Genomic DNA, 12,388 nt, shown 5'->3' with positions numbered 1-12,388 from the left:
ACCCCACTAGGAGTCACACCAACACACCCCACTAGGAGTCACACCAACACACCACACTAGGAGTCACACCAACACACCACACTAGGAGTCAGACCAACACGCCCCACTAGGAGTCACACCCCACTAGGAGTCACACCAACACACCACACTAGGAGTCACACAAACACACCCCACTAGGAGTCACACAAACACACCCCACTAGGAGTCACACCAACACACCACACTAGGAGTCACACCAACACACCACACTAGGAGTCACACAAACACACCACACTAGGAGTCACACCAACACACCCCACTAGGAGTCACACCAACACACCACACTAGGAGTCACACCACCACACCCCACTAGGAGTCACACAAACACACCACACTAGGAGTCACACCAACACACCCCACTAGGAGTCACACCAACACACCACACTAGGAGTCACACCACCACACCCCACTAGGAGTCACACCAACACACCCCACTAGGAGTCACACCAACACACCACACTAGGAGTCACACCACCACACCCCACTAGGAGTCACACCAACACACACCACTAGGAGTCACACCAACACACCCCACTAGGAGTCACACCACCACACCCCACTAGGAGTCACACCAACACACCACACTAGGAGTCACACCAACACACCCCACTAGGAGTCACACCCCACTAGGAGTCACACCAACACACCACACTAGGAGTCACACAAACACACCACACTAGGAGTCACACCAACACACCACACTAGGAGTCACACAAACACACCACACTAGGAGTCACACCAACACACCACACTAGGAGTCACACCAACACACCCCACTAGGAGTCACACCAACACACCCCACTAGGAGTCACACCAACACACCCCACTAGGAGTCACACCAACACACCACACTAGGAGTCACACCAACACACCACACTAGGAGTCACACCAATACACCCCACTAGGAGTCACACCAACACACCACACTAGGAGTCACACCAACACACCCCACTAGGAGTCACACCAACACACCCCACTAGGAGTCACACCAAACTAGAGTCACACCACACTAGGAGTCACACCAACACACCACACTAGGAGTCACACCAACACGCCCCACTAGGAGTCACACCAACACACCCCACTAGGAGTCACACCAACACACCACACTAGGAGTCACACCAACACACCACACTAGGAGTCACACCAACACACCACACTAGGAGTCACACCACCACACCACACTAGGAGTCACACCCCACTAGGAGTCAGACCAACACACCCCACTAGGAGTCACACCAACACACCCCACTAGGAGTCACACCAACACACCCCACTAGGAGTCACACCAACACACCACACTAGGAGTCACACCAACACACCCCACTAGGAGTCACACCAACACACCCCACTAGGAGTCACACCAACACACCCCACTAGGAGTCACACCAACACACCCCACTAGGAGTCACACCAACACACCACACTAGGAGTCACACCAACACACCACACTAGGAGTCACACCAACACACCACACTAGGAGTCACACCAACACACCACACTAGGAGTCACACCACACTAGGAGTCACACCAACACACCTCACTAGGAGTCACACCACACTAGGAGTCACACCAACACACCCCACTAGGAGTCACACCAACACACCCCACTAGGAGTCACACCAACACACCCCACTAGGAGTCACACCAACACACCACACTAGGAGTCACACCAACACACCCCACTAGGAGTCACACCAACACACCCCACTAGGAGTCACACCAACACACCCCACTAGGAGTCACACCAACACACCACACTAGGAGTCACACCAACACACCCCACTAGGAGTCACACCCCACTAGGAGTCACACCAACACACCCCACTAGGAGTCACACCAACACACCCCACTAGGAGTCACACCAACACACCACACTAGGAGTCACACCCCACTAGGAGTCACACCAACACACCACACTAGGAGTCACACAAACACACCACACTAGGAGTCACACCAACACACCACACTAGGAGTCACACCAACACACCACACTAGGAGTCACACCAACACACCCCACTAGGAGTCACACCAACACACCCCACTAGGAGTCACACCAACACACCCCACTAGGAGTCACACCAACACACCCCACTAGGAGTCACACCAACACACCACACTAGGAGTCACACAAACACACCACACTAGGAGTCACACCAACACACCACACTAGGAGTCACACCAACACACCACACTAGGAGTCACACCAACACACCCCACTAGGAGTCACACCAACACACCCCACTAGGAGTCACACCAACACACCCCACTAGGAGTCACACCAACACACCACACTAGGAGTCACACCAACACACCACACTAGGAGTCACACCAATACACCCCACTAGGAGTCACACCAACACACCACACTAGGAGTCACACCAACACACCCCACTAGGAGTCACACCAACACACCCCACTAGGAGTCACACCAAACTAGGAGTCACACCACACTAGGAGTCACACCAACACACCACACTAGGAGTCACACCAACACACCCCACTAGGAGTCACACCAACACACCCCACTAGGAGTCACACCAACACACCCCACTAGGAGTCACACCAACACACCACACTAGGAGTCACACCAACACACCAAACTAAGAGTCACACCACCACACCACACTAGGAGTCACACCACACTAGGAGTCACACCAACACACCCCACTAGGAGTCACACCAACACACCCCACTAGGAGTCACACCAACACACCCCACTAGGAGTCACACCACCACACCACACTAGGAGTCACACCAACACACCCCACTAGAGTCACACCAACACACCCCACTAGGAGTCACACCAACACACCCCACTAGGAGTCACACCAACACACCCCACTAGGAGTCACACCAACACACCACACTAGGAGTCACACCAACACACCACACTAGGAGTCACACCAACACACCACACTAGGAGTCACACCAACACACCCCACTAGGAGTCACACCAACACACCCCACTAGGAGTCACACCAACACACCACACTAGGAGTCACACCACACTAGGAGTCACACCAACACACCCCACTAGGAGTCACACCACACTAGGAGTCACACCAACACACCCCACTAGGAGTCACACCAACACACCACACTAGGAGTCACACCAACACACCCCACTAGGAGTCACACCAACACACCCCACTAGGAGTCACACCAACACACCCCACTAGGAGTCACACCAACACACCACACTAGGAGTCACACCAACACACCCCACTAGGAGTCACACCCCACTAGGAGTCACACCAACACACCCCACTAGGAGTCACACCAACACACCCCACTAGGAGTCACACCAACACACCACACTAGGAGTCACACCAACACACCCCACTAGGAGTCACACCAACACACCCCACTAGGAGTCACACCAACACACCACACTAGGAGTCACACCAACACACCCCACTAGGAGTCACACCAACACACCCCACTAGGAGTCACACCAACACACCACACTAGGAGTCACACCAACACACCCCACTAGGAGTCACACCCCACTAGGAGTCACACCAACACACCCCACTAGGAGTCACACCAACACACCCCACTAGGAGTCACACCAACACACCACACTAGGAGTCACACCAACACACCCCACTAGGAGTCACACCAATACACCCCACTAGGAGTCACACCAACACACCCCACTAGGAGTCACACCAACACACCACATATAGTGAAGAAGGAAACCAAGAGCAGGACTGACAGCCATTGTTCTGTTAATGGATCTCACCTATAGGTCTGTTTCCATAGACTTACAACACCGTCACACAACATAAAGCATAGGCCTGGATCTCACCTCTAGGTCTGTTTCCATAGACTTACAACACCGTCACACAACATAAAGCATAGGCCTGGATCTCACCTCTGGGTCTGTTTCCATAGACTTACAACACCGTCACACAACATAAAGCATAGCCTTGATCTCACCTATGGGTCTGTTTCCATAGACTTACAACACCGTCACACAACATAAAGCATAGCCTGGATCTCACCTATGGGTCTGTTTCCATAGACTTACAACACCGTCACACAACATAAAGCATAGGCCTGGATCTCACCTATAGGTCTGTTTCCATAGACTTACAACACCGTCACACAACATAAAGCATAGCCTGGATCTCACCTATAGGTCTGTTTCCATAGACTTACAACACCGTCACACAACAAAGCATAGCCTGGATCTCACCTATAGGTCTGCAGTGTGTCCTGAGGTCCACCTTCCCTCTGGCTGCTGGGTCCAGCGGGTCAGGCTTCACTCTATTCCTCACTGCAATATGAGACAGGAGCTCCCTCATACAATGTACATAATGTATACTCCCTGATACAATGTACATAATGTATACTCCCTGATACAATGTACATAATGTATACTCCCTGATACAATGTACATAATGTATACTCCCTCATACAATGTACATAATGTATACTCCCTCATACAATGTACATAATGTATACTCCCTCATACAATGTACATAATGTATACTCCCTGATACAATTTAAACACAGTCCAATTTACCAGCTGCATCACAATAACAAGACAGATCCGTGCTTCCTGATACGACGTACAGCTGACTTTGAGCTGTTTAAAAATGTCTGGGACTGTTTCTCATCAACGACAGGTCAAGAAAGACAACGTGATAAGTTTGCATGCCTCGAAGAGCAACATGACCAAGAAATAGCGCAAACACAATCAAAAGCAATCACAACCAGAAGCAAACACGATCAAAAGCAATCGCAACCAGAAGCAAACACGATCAAAAGCAATCACAACCAGAAGCAAACACGATCAAAAGCAATCGCAACCAGAAGCAAACACAATCAAAAGCAATCACAACCAGAAGCAAACACAATCAAAAGCAATCACAACCAGAAGCAAACACAATCAAAAGCAATCACAACCAGAAGCAAACACAATCAAAATACTTTTACAAGCTACAGGGATAATTGTGAGACACATAACTCCGTTGCAGAGTAGCACCGAAACATCCATGCATAACAGGTAGACATGTCGCAGCTCTAACACAAAGCCTCACTAACAACACCAAGACAAAGACACCACACAAAGCCTCACAAACAACACCAAGACAAAGACACCACACAAAGCCTCACTAACAACACCAAGACAAAGACACCACACAAAGCCTCACTAACAACACCAAGACAAAGACACCACACAAAGCCTCACAAACAACACCAAGACACCACACAAAGCATCACTAACAACACCAAGACAAAGACACCACACAAAGCCTCACTAACAACACCAAGACAAAGACACCACACAAAGCCTCACTAACAACACCAAGACAAAGACACCACACAAAGCGCAAAGAGAACCCGTAGTAACGAACGTAACTAGAACATACAAAACATGACGACAACATCCACCAAACGCAACGTGTATACAGAATGTTAAGAGTATACATTCGCAGAACGTAACCCAGTCGTGCACCAAACATAACGACAATGTTCCCGGTTGACCTTACCTTTCCCTTGCACTGACACCTCAGTCCTGACCTCCCCATTAAAGGCTGTTGTTTCTAATTGGCAGAGATACGGCAGGAAAGTGACTAGTTACCACAGAGACACAACATATCCACCCGCTGCCTCGTGTAGAGTCATGTATGACGAAATATGAGCAGAGTCATTGACACAACCCAAGTTACTGTACCACACAAACAAAACACAACCACTTCCTCATAATATTGTATGACTGAAAATGAGCTGAGCACGCATGATGAACACACTATCATCCTCTTCTATGGAAGACTGAGATGCAGTTGAGATGAGAAAGTCTGTTTTGGAGAGACAGTAGACTGTAGATGAGGAGATATTCAGTAACTCTTGGTAAGACAATGGAAGTTGGAGTGATAGATAGTAGACTATGTACTAAAAATGGAAACCCCTTCAGAAGGGCTGGCATGACGTGACAATACAGGGTGACATCATAAGGAGGAGGTGACACGTTGACATGCCTCTTACCTTGTCTAACTCTCCTCTGGCCAGGGCCTCTAACATCTCTGCTAAAGCCCGTCTCTAGAATAGAGGGGACGATGGAAGACACCATAGAATTACACATTACAACTCATTTCATAGGATTTCTGTGGGAGAGACATTCAGTCAAAAAAATCTGTAGTTACCAATTCCCCAAGTCCCCTGACATTCAGAGCTATGGTGTGGAGTGCCCAGTAGAGCAGCGCTCTCCAAACCTGGTCCTGGAGAGATCGGATTCAAAAGCCTCTCAACACCTTGGCGCTACCTTACACTAGAGTCCCATGTTGTATGATACGTCAAGAGCAGAGGTCAAGTCCACCTGTGTTCCTGGATTACAGGGATGTGACTGTCCTGTTCTGTCCTGTACTGGAGTGACCTTCACTGAGTCCTCAGGCCACCAGGCAGCCAGGCCTGTCCCCATGCAGCCTCCCTCCCTCCAAGCACTCTGATCCTTAATCAGCTTTCAATACAGGCTAATAAAAGCTGGATAAGAGCCAGCCTCTGGCCGACCAATCTCTTTATCTCAATAGCACTAGCTCTAGGCCTCTCGTTGTACTGGACTGTGTGTGTCACTGAGTTAACAGTCTGATGCTGCTGTGAAACTGAACTAACAGTCTGATGCTGCTGTGAAGCTGAACTAACAGTCTGATGCTGCTGTGAAGCTAACAGTCTGATGCTGCTGTGAAGCTGAACTAACAGTCTGATGCTGCTGTGAAACTGAACTAACAGTCTGATGCTGCTGTGAAGCTAACAGTCTGATGCTGCTGTGAAGCTAAGTTAACAGTCTGATGCTGCTGTGAAGCTGAACTAACAGTCTGATGCTGCTGTGAAGCTGAACTAACAGTCTGATGCTGCTGTGAAGCTAACAGGCTGATGCTGCTGTGAAGCTGAACTAACAGTCTGATGCTGCTGTGAAGCTAACAGTCTGATGCTGCTGTGAAGCTAAGTTAACAGTCTGATGCTGCTGTGAAACTGAACTAACAGTCTGATGCTGCTGTGAAGCTAACAGTCTGATGCTGCTGTGAAGCTGAACTAACAGTCTGATGCTGCTGTGAAGCTAAGCTAACAGTCTGATGCTGCTGTGAAACTGAACTAACAGTCTGATGCTGCTGTGAAGCTAACAGTCTGATGCTGCTGTGAAACTAAGCTAACAGTCTGATGCTGCTGTGAAACTGAGCTAACAGTCTGATGCTGCTGTGAAACTGAACTAACAGTCTGATGCTGCTGTGAAGCTAAGTTAACAGTCTTTTTTTGAAACTGAACTAACAGTCTGATGCTGCTGTGAAGCTGAGCTAACAGTCTGATGCTGCTGTGAAACTGAACTAACAGTCTGATGCTGCTGTGAAGCTGAGCTAACAGTCTGATGCTGCTGTGAAACTGAACTAACAGTCTGATGCTGCTGTGAAGCTAAGCTAACAGTCTGATGCTGCTGTGAAACTGAACTAACAGTCTGATGCTGCTGTGAAGCTGAACTAACAGTCTGATGCTGCTGTGAAACTGAACTAACAGTCTGATGCTGCTGTGAAGCTGAACTAACAGTCTGATGCTGCTGTGAAGCTGAACTAACAGTCTGATGCTGCTGTGAAGCTGAACTAACAGTCTGATGCTGCTGTGAAACTGAACTAACAGTCTGATGCTGCTGTGAAGCTAAGCTAACAGTCTGATGCTGCTGTGAAACTGAACTAACAGTCTGATGCTGCTGTGAAGCTGAACTAACAGTCTGATGCTGCTGTGAAGCTGAGCTAACAGTCTGATGCTGCTGTGAAGCTGAACTAACAGTCTGATGCTGCTGTGAAGCTGAACTAACAGTCTGATGATGCTGTGAAGCTGAACTAACAGTCTGATGCTGTTGTGAAGCTGAACTAACAGTCTGATGCTGCTGTGAAACTGAGCTAACAGTCTGATGCTGCTGTGAAACTGAACTAACAGTCTGATGCTGCTGTGAAGTTAACAGTCGGATGATGCTGTGAAGCTGAGCTAACAGTCTGATGCTGCTGTGAAGTTAACAGTCGGATGATGCTGTGAAGCTGAACTAACAGTCTGATGCTGCTGTGAAGCTAAGCTAACAGTCTGATGCTGCTGTGAAGCTAAGTTAACAGTCTGATGCTGCTGTGAAACTGAACTAACAGTCTGATGCTGCTGTGAAGCTAACAGTCTGATGCTGCTGTGAAGCTGAACTAACAGTCTGATGCTGCTGTGAAGCTAAGCTAACAGTCTGATGCTGCTGTGAAGCTAACAGTCTGATGCTGCTGTGAAGCTGAGCTAACAGTCTGATGCTGCTGTGAAGCTAACAGTCTGATGCTGCTGTGAAGCTGAACTAACAGTCTGATGCTGCTGTGAAGCTAAGCTAACAGTCTGATGCTGCTGTGAAGCTAACAGTCTGATGCTGCTGTGAAGCTGAGCTAACAGTCTGATGCTGCTGTGAAACTAAGCTAACAGTCTGATGCTGCTGTGAAACTGAGCTAACAGTCTGATGCTGCTGTGAAACTGAACTAACAGTCTGATGTTGCTGTGAAGCTAAGCTAACAGTCTGATGCTGCTGTGAAACTGAACTAATAGTCTGATGCTGCTGTGAAGCTGAACTAACAGTCTGATGCTGCTGTGAAGCTGAACTAACAGTCTGATGCTGCTGTGAAGCTGAACTAACAGTCTGATGCTGCTGTGAAGCTGAACTAACAGTCTGATGCTGCTGTGAAACTGAACTAACAGTCTGATGCTGCTGTGAAGTTAACAGTCGGATGATGCTGTGAAGCTGAGCTAACAGTCTGATGCTGCTGTGAAGTTAACAGTCGGATGATGCTGTGAAGCTGAACTAACAGTCTGATGCTGCTGTGAAGCTAAGCTAACAGTCTGATGCTGCTGTGAAGCTAAGTTAACAGTCTGATGCTGCTGTGAAACTGAACTAACAGTCTGATGCTGCTGTGAAGCTAACAGTCTGATGCTGCTGTGAAGCTAACAGTCTGATGCTGCTGTGAAGCTGAACTAACAGTCTGATGCTGCTGTGAAGCTGAACTAACAGTCTGATGCTGCTGTGAAGCTGAACTAACAGTCTGATGCTGCTGTGAAGCTAAGCTAACAGTCTGATGCTGCTGTGAAGCTAACAGTCTGATGCTGCTGTGAAGCTGAGCTAACAGTCTGATGCTGCTGTGAAGCTAACAGTCTGATGCTGCTGTGAAGCTGAACTAACAGTCTGATGCTGCTGTGAAGCTAAGCTAACAGTCTGATGCTGCTGTGAAGCTAACAGTCTGATGCTGCTGTGAAGCTGAGCTAACAGTCTGATGCTGCTGTGAAACTGAACTAACAGTCTGATGCTGCTGTGAAGCTAAGCTAACAGTCTGATGCTGCTGTGAAACTGAACTAATAGTCTGATGCTGCTGTGAAGCTGAACTAACAGTCTGATGCTGCTGTGAAGCTGAACTAACAGTCTGATGCTGCTGTGAAACTGAACTAACAGTCTGATGCTGCTGTGAAGCTGAGCTAACAGTCTGATGCTGCTGTGAAGCTGAGCTAACAGTCTGATGCTGCTGTGAAGCTGAACTAACAGTCTGATGCTGCTGTGAAACTGAACTAACAGTCTGATGCTGCTGTGAAACTGAACTAACAGTCTGATGCTGCTGTGAAGCTGAACTAACAGTCTGATGCTGCTGTGAAGCTGAACTAACAGTCTGATGCTGCTGTGAAACTGAACTAACAGTTTGATGCTGCTGTGAAGCTGAACTAACAGTCTGATGCTGCTGTGAAGCTGAACTAACAGTCTGATGCTGCTGTGAAGCTGAGCTAACAGTCTGATGCTGCTGTGAAACTGAACTAACAGTTTGATGCTGCTGTGAAGCTGAACTAACAGTCTGATGCTGCTGTGAAGCTAACAGTCTGATGCTGCTGTGAAGCTGAACTAACAGTCTGATGCTGCTGTGAAGCTGAGCTAACAGTTTGATGCTGCTGTGAAACTGAACTAACAGTCTGATGCTGCTGTGAAGCTGAACTAACAGTCTGATGCTGTTGTGAAGCTGAACTAACAGTCTGATGTTGCTGTGAAACTGAGCTAACAGTCTGATGCTGCTGTGAAGTTAACAGTCTGATGCTGCTGTGAAACTGAACTAACAGTCTGATGCTGCTGTGAAGTTAACAGTCGGATGATGCTGTGAAGCTGAGATAACAGTCTGATGCTGCTGTGAAGTTAACAGTCGGATGATGCTGTGAAACTGAACTAACAGTCGGATGATGCTGTGAAACTGAACTAACAGTCTGATGATACTGTGAAGCTGAACTAACAGTCGGATGATGCTGTGAAGCTGAGATAACAGTCTGATGCTGCTGTGAAGTTAACAGTCGGATGATGCTGTGAAGCTGAACTAACAGTCTGATGATACTGTGAAGCTACAAGGAACTATTTTGACTGATATCATCAACCTTTGTCCTTTGAGAGAATTACAGGGCGAGCAGGTTTTATTTAAAGCTGAAGGTAGAAGGTCCCTGTGGCAGTAATCAACAATATAACTCCTCGTGTAGACCTTTATGAGGGTATAGTGAATGTAGAAGGTCCCTGTGGCAGTAATGACAAACTAATAGGTATAATACATAGTTCAGTAGCTCCTCCCAGGGGTCATAGCTTCCTTGTCCCTGGTACTGTACAGGAAGGACTATAGTTTAGGACCATATGTTAGGACCATAGATTAGGACCATAGTTTAGGACCATAGATTAGGACCATAGATTAGGACCATAAATTAGGACCATAGATTAGGAACATAGATTAGGACCATAGATTAGGACCATGGATTAGGACCATAAATTAGGACCATAAATTAGGACCATAGTTTAGGACCATAGATTAGGACCATGGATTAGGACCATAAATTAGGACCATGGATTAGGAACATAGTTTAGTACCATAGATTAGGAACATAGTTTAGGACCATAGATTAGGACCATAGATTAGGACCATAGATTAGGACCATAGATTAGGACCATAGTTTAGGAACATAGATTAGGACCATGGATTAGGACCATAGTTTAGTACCATAGATTAGGACCATGGATTAGGACCATGGATTAGGACCATGGATTAGGACCATAGTTTAGTACCATAGATTAGGACCATAGATTAGGACCATGGATTAGGACCATGGATTAGGACCATAGTTTAGTACCATAGATTAGGACCATGGATTAGGACCATAGCGGTCCCTGTAATAAGAAAGATTGATATAAAGTCCAGTACCTTCTCCCAGGGGGTCCAGTGTGTGGATCATCAGCTGGAAGATGGTGTTTCTGTTGGTGCTGTTGTGGAGAGACGCATTACTGCCTCCTCTCTGGAGAGTGGGCTTCACCTGGGACAGGGTTGAAGCCACGGCAGATTACGGCAGGTTACATTCAGGTAAATACCTTTTTTTGCTGGTCACTATGACATCTAAGAAACAATCCTTTTACAATCAGTATACAACCTGATCATGACATCACAATCAAAGAGTGTTGAGACCTTCAACTGTTCTCTGTCTCTCTTCTGGGGTGAGTCTTGAGGTTGTGGTTTGGGCTCTGGTGAAACATTGTTTTGGGGTGGATCAGGTTGTGGAGGTCCACTGTTCTGCTGCAAATACAGGAATACTTTACTACACATGAGCAATAGGAACCGGAGAGAGGAGAAAAGGTATACTTTTAAAGCACTACCCAGTGGGCCAAATGTATTGAATGTCTTTTCATGGTCAGGTTGTATTCTGATTGTAAAAAAGGAAGGGTTTCTTGTCCTTTTCGTAGTCCTGAAAAAAGTATGTTGTTTCAACCAGAAAATAATGTCTTTATGACATCCCATGCCAACATTTGCCCGCTGGGTAAAGGCTGCATAATGGGTGTCTAATGATGGGCATAATACATGATTATAACAACACTGATATTAGCGAGAACAGGTAACTTCCAAAATAAAGGAAACACCAACATAAAGTGTCTTAATAGGGCGTTGGGCCACCACGAGCCGGAACAACTTCAATGGCATAGATTCTACAAGTGTCTGGAACTCTATTGGAGGGATGAGACACCATTTTCCCACGAAAAATTCCATCATTTGGTGTTTTGTTGATGGTGGTGGAAAACGCTGTCTCAGGCGCCGCTCCAGAATCTCCCAGAAGTGTTCAACTGTGTTGAGATCTGGTGACTGAGACGGCCATGGCATATGGTTTACATCATTTTCAAACCATTCAGTGACCACTCCTGCCCTGTGGATGGGGGCATTGTCATCCTATGGGGGACATGGCCATGCTAGCCAAAATAATGGCCTGCCCAGCATTTTTAGACATGACCCTAAGAATGATGGGATGTTAATTGCTTAACTAACTCAGGAACCAC

The 12,388-nt window shown here is 47.3% G+C and overlaps 1 protein-coding gene across 4 annotated transcripts in view; it reads right to left on the bottom strand.

Annotated features, from left to right (window-relative positions):
- LOC121546367 (sodium/potassium/calcium exchanger 1) overlaps positions 1-11,379 on the bottom strand; it is a gene marked incomplete at its 5' end in the record, with an annotated part of 30,272 nt that extends 18,893 nt beyond the window's left edge. The window contains 4 exon segments of one of the 4 annotated variants that reach the window (XM_045219973.1): positions 4,244-4,324; positions 5,544-5,597; positions 6,040-6,093; positions 11,271-11,379. In XM_045219973.1, the coding sequence (XP_045075908.1) occupies positions 4,244-4,324; positions 5,544-5,597; positions 6,040-6,093; positions 11,271-11,379 (298 nt within the window). 4 annotated transcript variants of the gene reach the window in all.
- Positions 11,380-12,388: the final 1,009 nt, after the last annotated feature.

Source organism: Coregonus clupeaformis, unplaced genomic scaffold, assembly GCF_020615455.1.
Source record: "Coregonus clupeaformis isolate EN_2021a unplaced genomic scaffold, ASM2061545v1 scaf2953, whole genome shotgun sequence".
Classification (NCBI taxonomy): domain Eukaryota; kingdom Metazoa; phylum Chordata; class Actinopteri; order Salmoniformes; family Salmonidae; genus Coregonus; species Coregonus clupeaformis.
This window is presented reverse-complemented; position numbering and strand designations above follow the sequence as displayed.